At 40.9% G+C, this 12,962-nt stretch overlaps 2 protein-coding genes across 7 annotated transcripts in view; one reads left to right on the top strand and one right to left on the bottom strand.

Annotated features, from left to right (window-relative positions):
- Window positions 1-3,424, bottom strand: part of MYOF (myoferlin) — a 152,946-nt gene extending 149,522 nt beyond the window's left edge. For 3 of the 4 annotated variants that reach the window (XR_011537338.1, XR_011537336.1, XM_008520669.2), the window contains exon 1: window positions 3,046-3,386. Coding sequence is in view for 2 of the 4 variants with exons in the window: in XM_008520669.2 (XP_008518891.2) it covers window positions 3,046-3,133 (88 nt within the window). In the remaining 2 variants the exon portion in view is untranslated. Of the gene's footprint in view, window positions 1-3,045 lie in introns of all 4 variants that reach the window. The other variant, XM_070609490.1, reaches the window with a different exon arrangement.
- An 8,576-nt stretch (window positions 3,425-12,000) lies between these two features.
- The window catches only part of CEP55 (centrosomal protein 55), a 30,799-nt gene continuing 29,837 nt past the window's right edge, over window positions 12,001-12,962 (top strand). For 2 of the 3 annotated variants that reach the window (XM_070609598.1, XM_070609564.1), the window contains exon 1: window positions 12,024-12,235. The gene's annotated coding sequence lies outside the window, so the exon portion shown is untranslated. Of the gene's footprint in view, window positions 12,236-12,962 lie in introns of all 3 variants that reach the window. The other variant, XM_070609545.1, reaches the window with a different exon arrangement.

Here is a 12,962-nt window from a genome sequence, read left to right as displayed (position 1 = left end):
GTAAGAGTGGGGAGAGAGAAAGAATAGAAGGGACATTATGAGAATTTTCACTTTTCAGTTGTATAATCTTTTTTGATTTCTTAGTTTTGTTTTTACAAGCATTATTTTTCATTTAAAAAATTTTAATATTATATTATTTAAAATTTTTAAATGAAAAAACCTATTATGTTTGGGAGAATCATAAAGTCTTAGAGTTGAGAGAGGCCTCAGAGGTCTGTCTAATTCAATCTCAGTGAGATTCAGCTTCACAACCTGGTTGTCTGATGGAACTCAAGAGAGAATGGACACCTCTGGCTGGCAGGCACTCTGGCCTTAAGATTCAGAGCTGGCTTTCAGTACCCAGTGAGACCTAAGGATGTGAAAAATCGAATAAGCTTTGTGGTTTTCATAATCTACTCCTGCAGTGCTAAATATCAATGACGTCCATGCGACAGGGACTCCAGTAACCCCCAACCCTCTGGTTCATACCAGGTCTTGAGAGGTTCAGGAGTAAGCCTCATAAAGGGTTTGAACCCAAAATACTGAAGTCAATTCCAAACCAGTTGGTGGTCAGTGCAGCACATTCCCAACCACAATGTAGCTACAGTCTAACAGGTCCTCACAGGGTGTGTACAGCATCACCATTAACGTGCCCATCACTCGGCCATTCTGCCTACGATCTTGGAGTTTGAGAAGAGTTGCTTACTGTACTGACTTAGCTGTTTCATGTCCTCAAGAGGCAAAATTTTATACTTTTCTGTAAACACAGGAACTTTCTTTGGTGCCACCTTGATCTTCTGTTAGGGCTTTGTACATCTTACTCTCCCCCCTCCACCCTACTCCACCCTATGAAGCGCATCTGGCTTTGCTCCACCTTCCCTCTGATGGACATATCATAACTTCATGTTACCTAATTTTACACAGTGCTCAAAATTGGGAGGCACACCTGGAAAAGGTTTGCCATCACCTGTGTTTTAAACCACTGAGACAGACTGAAAGAAAGAAAAATGCCATATCATTATTATATCTGCTCTAGAGCCTAACGCAATGCCTTCCACATCTTGCTGAGAGCAGACAGTCATAAAAACTTACAGAACTCAAATGAAATTATGGAATCTTAAAGCCAGAAGAAATCTCAAGGAAATCAGTTCCCATCATTCCACAGTTGAGAAATTTGAGACCCAGGTGGTTAAATCTGGGTCATCATGTATTTAGTTAACATCAGCTAGAGTCCAGATGTGCCTACTCTGAGTTCAGAGTTCTTTTTCCTGTCAGGTTGTTTGTCAGATGAACGAATGACTGACTACCACTCAATTTGTACAACCAAAGGAGACTAGAGAAGAAACTAAAGTTAAATAATCTAGGAAATATAGTTGTTTGAGTAGACTATATTTGTCCAATTTAACTGAAGTTTTCTACTTTCAACGAATGATCATGTTCATAGCCTTAGACATATTTTTGGTCATTTAAAATTTTTGACCAATGCATATACACTCCAGATAAGTAACAAGTCAAAGTTCAATACAGCGTTAAATTCTAATTCCTTTATAGTCTATATGACTTGCCCCAAATAATGATATCATCAGGTTTAACCCAATATGTTTTTATGTGTCTTTATATGTCAGTGGTGAAGGATACAAACTTTTCATTTTATGTCCCTATTACATAAGTGCTTCAAGAAAAAAAGATTAAAAAAAACTAATACATGTTAAGTGAAAGCTGATGTAACATGACTACGTGATATTCACTAACCATACCCTCAAACCACAATGAACTTTAAGAATCCAACTTTTGCCCTCCAATTTTTTTTTTTTAATAACTAAACAACCATTTGGCAGCTTTGGGTTTCATTTCTTTTATTTTCTTGCTCATGCTCATAGGGAGAAGTTTGGGAAGAGAAATAGAGAAATAAAATGGACAAAAGAAAAGAGAAAGGCATAGATTACCCAGAAACTGGAAGGGAGAAGGAGTTGGCTCCTGGAGGAAGAGAGAAATGTGCCTAGTTGGTTCCTGGAGGAAGAGAGAAATGTGGCAAGGTGTGGTCAGGAACCACACGCCCATCAAGGCTCCCACTCTCTCTGCCCTCCCCTCTCACTCCTATCCCTCCTGCCAAGAAGGGAGCTGGCAATCTTACCAATGACCCTGGACAAACAAAAAATGATGAAGCTCCTGAACTCAGATTTAGACACACCACTTCAGCCCAAACTGGAATCACTTAGAACACCTGGGCACATGCCATCACACCAACCACTCTTGTCCCCCTCTACTGCCCAACTGTAATTGAATGTCATAGAAAAATAACCTTTTGGAATTACAATCGGCCTTTTAAAGATGATCTAATCGAAACCCTCCTCATCCTTTTTGCAGAAAAGAAAACTGACGTCAGAGAAATTAAGTCCTTTGCCCCTGGCCATGCTGCAAGACCAAACTAGTTCCCCAAACTACAGACTTGCCACTCAGAGCTCTGTCCTCTCTGAGCAATTTAAAAGCTATAAAACATACAGAAAATAGCCCAGCCTTGGAGAGATGAAGAACAATTACAAAGAGGCACAAAATAACATGAAAATAAGCCAACCCAAAATAACAGCTTCACCTCACCTCCCAGAAGCCCAGTGACAATAAAAGCAGCAGTGGGTTGTTGTATGGAGTAATGGTGCCTCGGAAAATTTAATTGCTCTTTTTCCCTCCTTTATCCATTTCTCCCAGGCAGCGAAAATAAAAATGCATACAAGACTACTGGAACTCTTACTTTGAACGAACGCAGCCCTTTCTGATGCCAGAAATTTGGGGATTAACAAATAAATTTTCCCTCCAAGAGATTATAGAAATCACATTCTTAGAGTTAAAAATCTCAGGTCATTCAATGAGTCTCAAAGCCCTGGGGAAAATTAAATGCCTTCCACAGAAATGGGTCCTGTAGTGACTGCACAGGTAAGAAACTCGAGCCAGAGCGGAGAGACTTTGCTTTATCAGTGGCCTAAAAGCAGACTCTCAAAGAATGTGACCCAAGAAACGAAGGAGCATTCCCAAACAGGACTTGAGAATGAGAAGAAAACTTTTCCTTACCCTTAAAAATAACAGAAACAATCGGATCCGGTTTCCCAAATTTCGTTTTAGGGATATTGGTGGCAGATTCCACAATCACGCGAAGCATGGCTTTTAATTGGCAGAAAGCACGTTTCAGCAACGAAGTTACGAAGACATCGGCGCTGGAGCTCCGGCCGCCCTGCCCGGGAGCGGAGACACCGGAGGACTCCTCCAGCGGGGAGGGAAGGGGGAAGGCGGATGGGTGGATCTCTGACGGATTATTTACTGAAGGCTTGGTGTAAACTGATACCCACGCTCCCGGAGTCCCCGCCGTGCCGCAGGCTCACACTCCTGAATTCGGGAAAGGTGCACGTTAAAAGGACAAAACCTCAACAAAGAATAATTACGTGCAACAAATGAAACTGAAATGGATTTGGGGCTAATAAATGTGGGCAGATCAGGAGACCGCTAAGACGCTGCTGCTTTTTAGCAACAATTTGTGAAGCCGAATTAACTGGTTTTCTGCAACCGCTTTCATTCTTTTCTGAATTTCATGGAGTTTTAAAACTTTATTTAGTCTTTCTTTTTTTAAAAATTTTACTTTTGCCGTTTCTTCTTTCAGGCTGTGGAACACATTCAGCAGCCACTTATAGGACAGCTAAAAAAAAAAATCGGTTAAAAGGTGCCTCCTACTGTATAGCAGAGGAATAACTGAGTTTATTTCAAGCAAGCCTACTTGGGACAGTTAATACAGGTTTACAAAATTGGTGTAAGGGGGGCTGATCCATTGCTTTACAAAAGGATTCACCATGGGATTGCTTCAAAAATCCTTTAGACAGCTGAGCACTTAACTGTTCCTGGTGCATCAAATGCGCTAACCGTCGTCAATGAAAATGGAGAAGCGGCTCTCCACTCTTCCAGGACCTAAACCCGAGCAGTGTCTTCCCTTCTTTGGTTAAAGAAAAGAACTAGTCAATGACACATTAAAGCGCAGTAAGGAAGATTTCATTCAAGGGGAAGGGGGGTATGGTGTTGGATATAGGGACCACTGCAATGGAATTTTGCAGTGGAGGAGGGAGGCTGGGCTGGACTCCGAATACAGCATGGGCTATGGCGAATTTATAGCCAAGGAACAGATGGGGATCAGTGGATGGGAAATTACTAAGAGGAAGCATCCAAGGAAAGGGGATCCTGGCTAAATCAATTTAACAGGATCCTTGCTTAATACAGGTCAGACTGACCAGACATCAACTGGGGGATGGTGGAGGATGAGGAACCCAATCAGATATGGAGAGTGATTAGACATGGAAGGGGGGTGTTCCAGTTAAGATGACTTAGCAAGGTTCTTGCTGATACTAAATTTTATAAGGAAGCGCACGGATGGGCCCAGGAGAAAGTTTAGGAGCCTGACTAACGTTTGGTCAAGGAAAGAATCTTTGTCACCTAGAGGGTGATTTAGGTGGTATAGGCTGGTGTTTAATATCACAAGAGGAAGCCTGGGGTTAGTAGTCAGTCAGACCTGAGTGTGGGTCCCTGCTTAACCACTTTTGAGCCACGTCACCTTAGCATGTTTCTTAACACCTCTTCCTCAGTCATCTCATCTGTAAAATGGAGATAAGGTTGTCATGAGATAAATGGCATAGTGTGGGGCACAAAGCATGCAGTAAATGACACACTTACTCAACCAGATGTTCATGCTTATTCGTGATCTCAGCATTTCCGTTAATGCACGTTGGCCTTAAATGAGGATCTCGTTGTGTTTCAGAAGAAAAGGCTAAACTTAGTGTGGAGAAACATAGGGCTTCCTTTTGCTTTTGAACAGACAATCAAGAAAACTCATCTATTAGCAAACACTTCAAGTGCATTGAAAAAATATGCCTTATCTACAAAAATTCTATCTCAGTGTGTTTTCCAAAGGCCCAGTGAACCAAAGGCCCATAAAGAACCAATGAACCCAATGTTATATACATTATTGTATTTAGTGGACATATAGAAAGTTTTAATGGAATATAGGCAACGTTATGTTTATTTTGTTTGGCTGGTTTTTATGTCTCCTTTTGATTGTGAAATACATTTATATGAAAATGCATACAACATAAATGTGACAATTTAACAAACATCCAAATCAAAGTAAAGAACAGAGCCAGCACTCCAAAAGTCATGTGTCACATCTACCTCCTTCCTCCCAGAGGTAACCACTATCCTGACTTTTATGGCAATAATTTCTGTGCTTTTCTTTATAGTTTTTATCCCCAAAATAGTTTAGATTCACTTGATTATGACCTTTATATGATTGTATGAATTATTTTATATATCATGAACTTTATATACATATATTTGTGTATATATGCATGTACTTATATTCATACAGTGTGAATTATTTGATGTATTATGACCTTTATATTAATGGAATCATGCAGTATGGATTCTTTTGTTTGTCTTCTTTTTTTCAGCATTATATTGTGAGATTCATCCATGTAGCTCTTCTTCGCTCACTCTCATTGCTGCATGGCGTTTCACTGCATGAGTGTACCACATTTTATTAATCCATTCCACTCCTGATGGATATTTGGACTGATCAGAGTTTGGGGCGATTACAAAGTGGGCTATTCTGGTCTTGCTTGTACATGTTTCCTGGTATAAATGTGCATGAGTGCACTCAGGGTCTAACCTATGAGTGGAATGGGTGGATCAAGGGTATGTGTATTTCTTCACTTTTACTAGCCAATTCAAAATTGCTTTCCACAGAGGTTGTACTACTAACACTCTCACCAGCAGTGGGTGAGGCTTCTTGTTGCTCTACATTCTTGTCACACTTGGCAATGTTAGATTTTTAAATGTCTGCCCATCTGGTAAGTTTATAATAGTATTTCCTTGGAGTTTTAATTTGTATTTTTCTGATTACTAATGAGGATGAGTACCTTTTCACATTTATATTTCCTAATTTGTGAAGTGCCTGTTTAACTCCTTTGCCAATTTTTCTATTGAGTTCTCTGTGTTTTTCTTACTAACTTGCAGGAGCTATTTATATGCTCTGAATACTAGTCTTTTGTGGGTTGTAATTTTAATAGAATTGAGTTTATCAACATACCCTTTATGATTATTTTCCATATTAAGAAATCCTTTGTTACCCTGAGATCATGAAGATATTCTTCTATATTATCTTCTAGAAGCATTTTGTTTCATCTTTCATATTTAGATTTAAACTCTGCCTGTAACTGATTATGTATCATGTAAGGTTAGAGGTCACGATTCATTTTTTTCCACGTGGATATTCAATTGATCCAGCACTATTTATTGAAAAGTTTGTCCTTCCTCCAACCCTGGGTCATATATCAGATGTGGAGACGTGAGGGTGTGTTTGTATGTGCTGTATTCTGTTTTATTGATCCATTTGCCAAACTCTGAACCAAGACCACTCTGTCTTAATTATAGCCTTATAAAAATTTCATAATAAGATTGAACAAATCCTCCCGTCTTATTATTTTTCTTCAAGTGTCTTGGCTATTCTTGCATTTTAATATACATATTAGAATTAGCTTATCAAGTTACAAATATTTTAAAAATCAGTTGGAGTTTTGTTTTAAATTGCATTGTCTCTAAATCAAGTTTTGGAGAACTGATGTCATTTTAAGATAACTATTTCAATCCAAGAATACACTATATCACTTCATTTAGACTTTTTTAAACATCTCTCAGTAGTTTTATAACTTCTCCCATAAAGGCTTTGAAAATTTTTTTTTTAGATATATTGGAACTTGATATTTCTTTCAGCTCTGCATTATGAACATTTTCAAACATATTTTAAAGATGAAAAAATAGTACAATTAACATCTGTATGCCCATTATCTAGATTCAACAGTTATTAACATTTTACCATCATCTTGTTATCTATATAGATTTTTTAAATAAAATTATTTTAAAGTAGTTGCAGATATCATGAAATTTTACCCTTAAATATTAAAGCATGCACCTTGAAAGAGAGACATTCTCCTACAATATTAACCAAAAAACATGATTACACCTGTATGTATTCAAATTACCGAATTATGCTAATAATTAATTATACTAAAATATCTTTTTTAGTTTTTTGGCGTATTTTTTAATCAGGACCCTATCAAGATTCACATATTGCATTTGTGCATTTGGCTGTTTTGTTTCTTTGGTGATTTTTATTCTTGAACAGTCTTCCCATGATTCACCATGTTTCCTATGACATTAACATTTTTGAAGAGACCTATTATAAATGATACATTCTTAAATTTTTAGTTTTTAATTGTTGTTGGTATAGAAAATCTATTTGTCTTGGTATTTTGACCTTGTGTCCCACAACCTGGCTAAACTCTCAAATTAATTTTAAAAATTCTTAGAGATTTTCTCCCATTATAATTATGTAATATTTGTTTCCTCTTTTCCAATCCTTGTATTTACTTTATTTTCTCTTTTCTTACTATATTGACTAGGCCTTTCATTACACTATTGACCAGGGGTGGTAAAAACAGACATCCTCACCTTTTTCCCTATTTCAGGGGGAAAGATTTCCGTATTCCACCGTTGAAACATGATATTTGCTATAGGTTTTTTAGTAATTAGCCTTTTTAGTAAGATTTTATTTTTTCCTTTTTCTCCCCAAAGCCCCCCCAGTACATAGTTGTGTATTCTTCGTTGTGGGTTCTTCTAGTTGTGGCATGTGGGACGCTGCCTCAGCGTGGTCTGATGAGCAGTGCCATGTCCGCGCCCAGGATTCGAACCAACGAAACACTGGGCCGCCTGCAGCGGAGCGCGCGAACTTGACCACTCGGCCACGGGCCAGCCCCAGTAATTAGCCTTTTTAAGATTAGATAAGTCTTCTTTACTCCTACCTTGATAAGACTTTTTATGCTAAATGAAGTTGCATTTTATCAAATGGTTTTACTTACTGAGATAGTCATATGATTTTTATGTTGAATGTAGTGCATTACATTCAATTCTAACATTAAACTAATCTTGGCTTCCTGGGATAGGCCTAACTTGGTTGGCATATTTTATAGTCTTACATTACTGAATTTGGATTGCTCATAGTTTTTAACATCATTTGTGACTTTTGCATCCATATTTATGAATAAGACTGATCTGTAATTTTCCTTCCTCATTTTGTCCTTGTTAGGTTTCAGTGTCAAAGTTATGTTGGCATCATAGAACGAGTTAGAGAGTTCTGCTCCCTCTTCTTCTATTCTTTGGAAAAGTTTGTAAATTTGGAATTATTTTTTCTCATAAGTTGTTATTTTATAAAAGTCATACCTGTATTTATTTTAAAGAATCAAGTTGTGACACAATGGAGGTGTTAGCTAGTGCTATGGTGGTAATCATTTTGCAAAATATAAGTGTGTCAAATCAATACATTGTACACCTTAAACTTACACAATGTTGTCTGTCAATTATACCTCAATAAAGCTGGGGAGAAAAGAATGAAGAGATCCTACACGGCATGTTACAAAATTAGCAGTTCACCGCTCTTCACCTCCAGCATTTTCCTAGCAGCATTTCTACTCCCAGAGGTCCCCACTTTCAACTCTTTCATCTGATTATTTAAGCATTTATCTCCATATCTCCAAACAGCATGCTTTTGTTTCTCCTTTTTTTATGTTCCAGTTTGGGGGCATTATCTGTTTGTTTCCCAACAAGCAAAAGAAGGACTTAACTTTCCTTAATCCCTCCTCAATCCACCCACATATGCACACGCTTCCTGCATCCCATCCACACAATAGAGATATATCATAAACTTTTTAGACTAAATGTTTTGTGGCTATACAAAAGCTATTCACAACTGAGCCATGAATTGTGCTGTGATGTGCTTCTTACAACATGTTGATTTTTCTTTCTTTCCTTTTGTTTTTGGAGTTAATACCTTGTGGTTGTTTTTGTACCTTAAACACTCCCCAAATTGTGTAAATCTCTCAATATCTTCCAACACATTAGGTATTACTGTATATAAATTTCATTTTCTTGAAGAAACCTCTCCTGGAGTCTTCTGAATGGCTCCAATTTGGGGTGCTTTTGCTCTGGAGCCACTGCACTGCTGCCATCCTGGGGCTTCCCCTCCCACCATCTACCCCTTCACATTTCTCTTATTGGGGATCTCGTGTCGTGTCCTCCTCTTTCTTGGTTTACTTTCTTATACTGGTGAAGCATATACCTTCCCTGTCTGAATGGCATTATTCTACTCTCATATTTAATGGACAATTTGGCTGGTACATATTCCAAGTTCAAAAGCATTTTCTCTTATAACTTGAAAGTATTGTTCTGTTGTCTTCTGGCTCTCCACGTAGCTCCCCTTATCTAGGAAAGTACATTGCTGTGTGACTTGCTGTGCTTTTCTGTGAGAAGTACGTTCTCCCCCACCCCATTAATGGCAGACGTGGTCATGGTTTTAGAGGAATATGAGAGTGTGGAGGATGCTGCAATGTATCACCCAGAGCTCCCTCCAGGAATGAAGAATTTATTACATCCAGCTGCCAGCAGAGCTTCCAAGAAACATCCCTCAGCTGTCAGCCCTCTTTGGGGATTGCCCACACTGAAGAAAACTGCCTTGCCCAAAGTCATGTTTCCTTCCAGGAGCAGCCTACCTCCAGTGACCGATCAGTGCAGGGGTATAAAGGCCTGGCCCCCTTGACCCAAGTGGTGACAATCTACAGGCCATCCCAGCTCCTGGGCTCCTCGTGGGGTCAGCTGAGACTGGTGTTGGGACTGTATCACTACAAACTCTGCTTCCTTTTCCTTCCTTCTATGGTGATGATCCTAACAATACTTCCTAAGACATGTCCTGCACACTAATATCCATCTCAGAATTTTTCCCCGGAGAACCCAACTTGTCACAGTTCGTGCTAGGGGTAGTCCAAAAAGGCAGATGCTAAGATGGGATTTGGGGCTCGATCACCCACCACTCAGCTGGCAAGGACGACCTCACCATTGGTGGTAGGTGGAGCACAGATGGCCTCTGGCACGGTGCAATATAAAGCGACACCAGTGGTGAACTGGGCTAGAATACCAATGGAAAGGAATGCATTAGCTAGTGCAATATGCCAGGTAGCTGAGATATATGGAGGAAATGGTAACTCTAAAGATTTGGTTTTGAGTGGCTATTGCTAAATTCAGTTGATGCTCTGGAAAAGGGTAACTAAAGGCTGAGAGTGATTAATCAGCAATAAAAAGCTAAGAATAAAATTCAGAGGGCTTCTTTGGTAGCATACTTGGCAGCAGGAGGGAGTGCTCAGGACCAAGACTAGGACTTAGTCATAAAAGACGCCAAGCTTCAAAGAAGATTGAACTCCTAACTAAGACAGGTCTCCTATGACAAGGTCAAGGCCCTGGTTGGGAAAGAATGGGACTCTGACACATGGGATGGGGACATCTGGGTTGATGCCTTTGAAAATCTTGCATCCCCAGACCCCTCTGAACCCTCTGAGCCTGCAGGAGTGGCATGCTTCTCCCTATTAAGGACAGCACCCCTCCGCCTCCCTTGGAGATGATGCCGAGACCTCTCCCCTGCAAGACAACTTGTTTTCCCCTCAGGATCTGCCTTCACCTCCCCTCCTGGCCACTAGGCCAATATTTAGGGTTAAGTCCCAACAAAATTCTGCTGAGGATGTGCTAGGCATGCTGAAGACAGGAAGGCACTGTACCCTGAATAAACTACAGGACACAGCCAAGGTGTCCTGGCAGGAGATGAAAGAGTACACAGGGGACTGGAAGCGAAGGGTGCTGGGTCAAGGGGCAGTGCAGAACATAAATCTGGATAAAAAAGAGTTTATCAGTATGGGCCCACTCTCCCAGGATACTGAATTTCACATGCTGCAAGGCCCCCAGAGATGGTGTGAACACATGGCTAGGATGGCTCCTAGAAGCATGGAAAAGCAATGGCCCACCTTAAAGGAAGGAAGAAATATCTGGATTGCTCTGGCAGACAGTGGAAAGTAGGGATTAAAATGCCCCCAAAAGTGGGCATGATAGAGTGGATAAGTATATATAAGACCAGAAAACCCACCAGAAGACTGTGTCCTGCAGGGGCCCCCTTGGAAGGCACAGCACTTACCAAGGCGATAAAGAACGTGCTGGTGAGAGGGGCACCAGCTTCACTAAGAAGTTTAGTCCTCTGTAGACCAGGACTGAGGCCAGAGATGCTGATACAGAACTGGGCTCATAGCAATGGGAACGATGAGAGCCCAGAACAATAGAGGCCGGGGGGACAGCGCCTGACTGTCAGAAGCCAGGTGTGAGCAATTATAATAAAGCTCCAAGTCGAAGTGGCAGCCAACCTAACTCACATAGAATTATGAAGATGATAAATAGAACACAGCATCCTCAAGCAAAATAAATGGTCCTGCCCCATCAATACAATCAAAATAAATCAGAAGACCAAGGGCAGTTGCCCCAGTAAAAAGTCACGTTCCGGGCCTGGCCCCATGGCCGAGTGGTCAAGTTTGCGCGCTCCACTACAGGTGGCCCAGTGTTCTGTTGGTTCGAATCCTGGGCACGGACATGGCACTGCTCATCAAACCACGCTGAGGCAGCATCCCACATGCCACAACTAGAAGGACCCACGACAAAGAATATACAACTATGTACCAGGGGGCTTTGGGGAGAAAAAGGAAAAAAAAAATAAAATCTTAAAAAAAAAAAAAAAAAGTCACGTTCCCTTACCCAATTTCCAAACCTGAGCCAGTTCTAGGATGTGGAAACCACCGAATGAAGGAAAGGTCAAGTCCCCAAGAGGAAGGGACCCTCCATCTCCACAGCAAGTACACATGATAATGATTCCTCCATCTGCAATAGGGACCCATGGCCATTTACTCGGGTAACCACATGCTGGGAAAGGAGAATACCCAAACATTTTTAGGACTTTGGGATATAAGCTTCGTATGTCATTGATACCTGGAGACCCAAAACATCATAATGACCTTCCTTCTTAGAATGGGGGCCAGCTAATAAATGGAATCTTTGTTTCACAGTGAATCTGCTGTCATTGTCACAGTTCCTGCACAGATAATAGGAATAGTCACACTTGGTTGTAGGCAAAACCACCCGGGTCCTTGGCCTGCGGGGTAAAAGCTATGGCAGTGGGGGATATTCCCTTCCCTTCCATGAGAAGTGCTCCTTCCCAAGAACACTCCCTAATGAACATCCTCCATGCTCATCTCCATCTCAGAGTCTGTTTCTCAGAGAACTCAACCTGCAAGAGAGAGGAAATAAGGTAAGCCACACTACAGCAGAAGTTTTATGAGACACTGTGGCGTGTTTCTGGCAGCTCTCTTATTCTTTTCCCTCTGCCTTGAGAACAGTATGTCCCAGTTGGGAGCACCTCCATTAATCAAGGTCCTGGAATGAAGAAATGTGGGGCACAGCTATAGCCAACCAGCAGTAAGCAAAGAATGTGAGCGCAATTCAAACTGTTGTGCAAGCCACTGAGCTATGAGAAGTTGTTTGTACAGCCGCTTAACCCAGAGAGGGCTGACTCACAAAGTAACTGAGATATACTTCCCAGGTTCTACAGGTTTTCAGGGGCCCAAGCAAGTGTATGAAGCAAAAATACAATTAATTAATGTAAAATATAATGAAATTAATGCACTGAGAAGTGATACCATATCATTTCTATGGTATTCTTACCAGACATCCATAACCCCAGTTTAAAAATGAGAAGACATCAGACAAACCCAAGTTGAGAGACGTTCTGCAAAATACCTGACCAATGCTCTTCAAAAATGCCAAGGTCATGGGGCTGGCCCTGTGGCCGAGTGGTTAAGTTCACACGCTCCGCTGCAGGCGGCCCAGTGTTTCGTTGGTTCGAATCCTGGGCGCGGGCATGGCATTGCTCGTCAGGCCACGCTGAGGCGGTGTCCTGCATGCCGCAACTAGAAGGACCCACAACGAAGAATATACAACTATGTACTGGGGGGGCTTTGGGGAGAAAAAGGAGACAA

Source organism: Equus przewalskii, chromosome 1, assembly GCF_037783145.1.
Source record: "Equus przewalskii isolate Varuska chromosome 1, EquPr2, whole genome shotgun sequence".
Taxonomy (NCBI): domain Eukaryota; kingdom Metazoa; phylum Chordata; class Mammalia; order Perissodactyla; family Equidae; genus Equus; species Equus przewalskii.
Note: the sequence above shows the minus strand (reverse complement) of the source record. Positions and strands in the feature narration are given on the sequence as shown.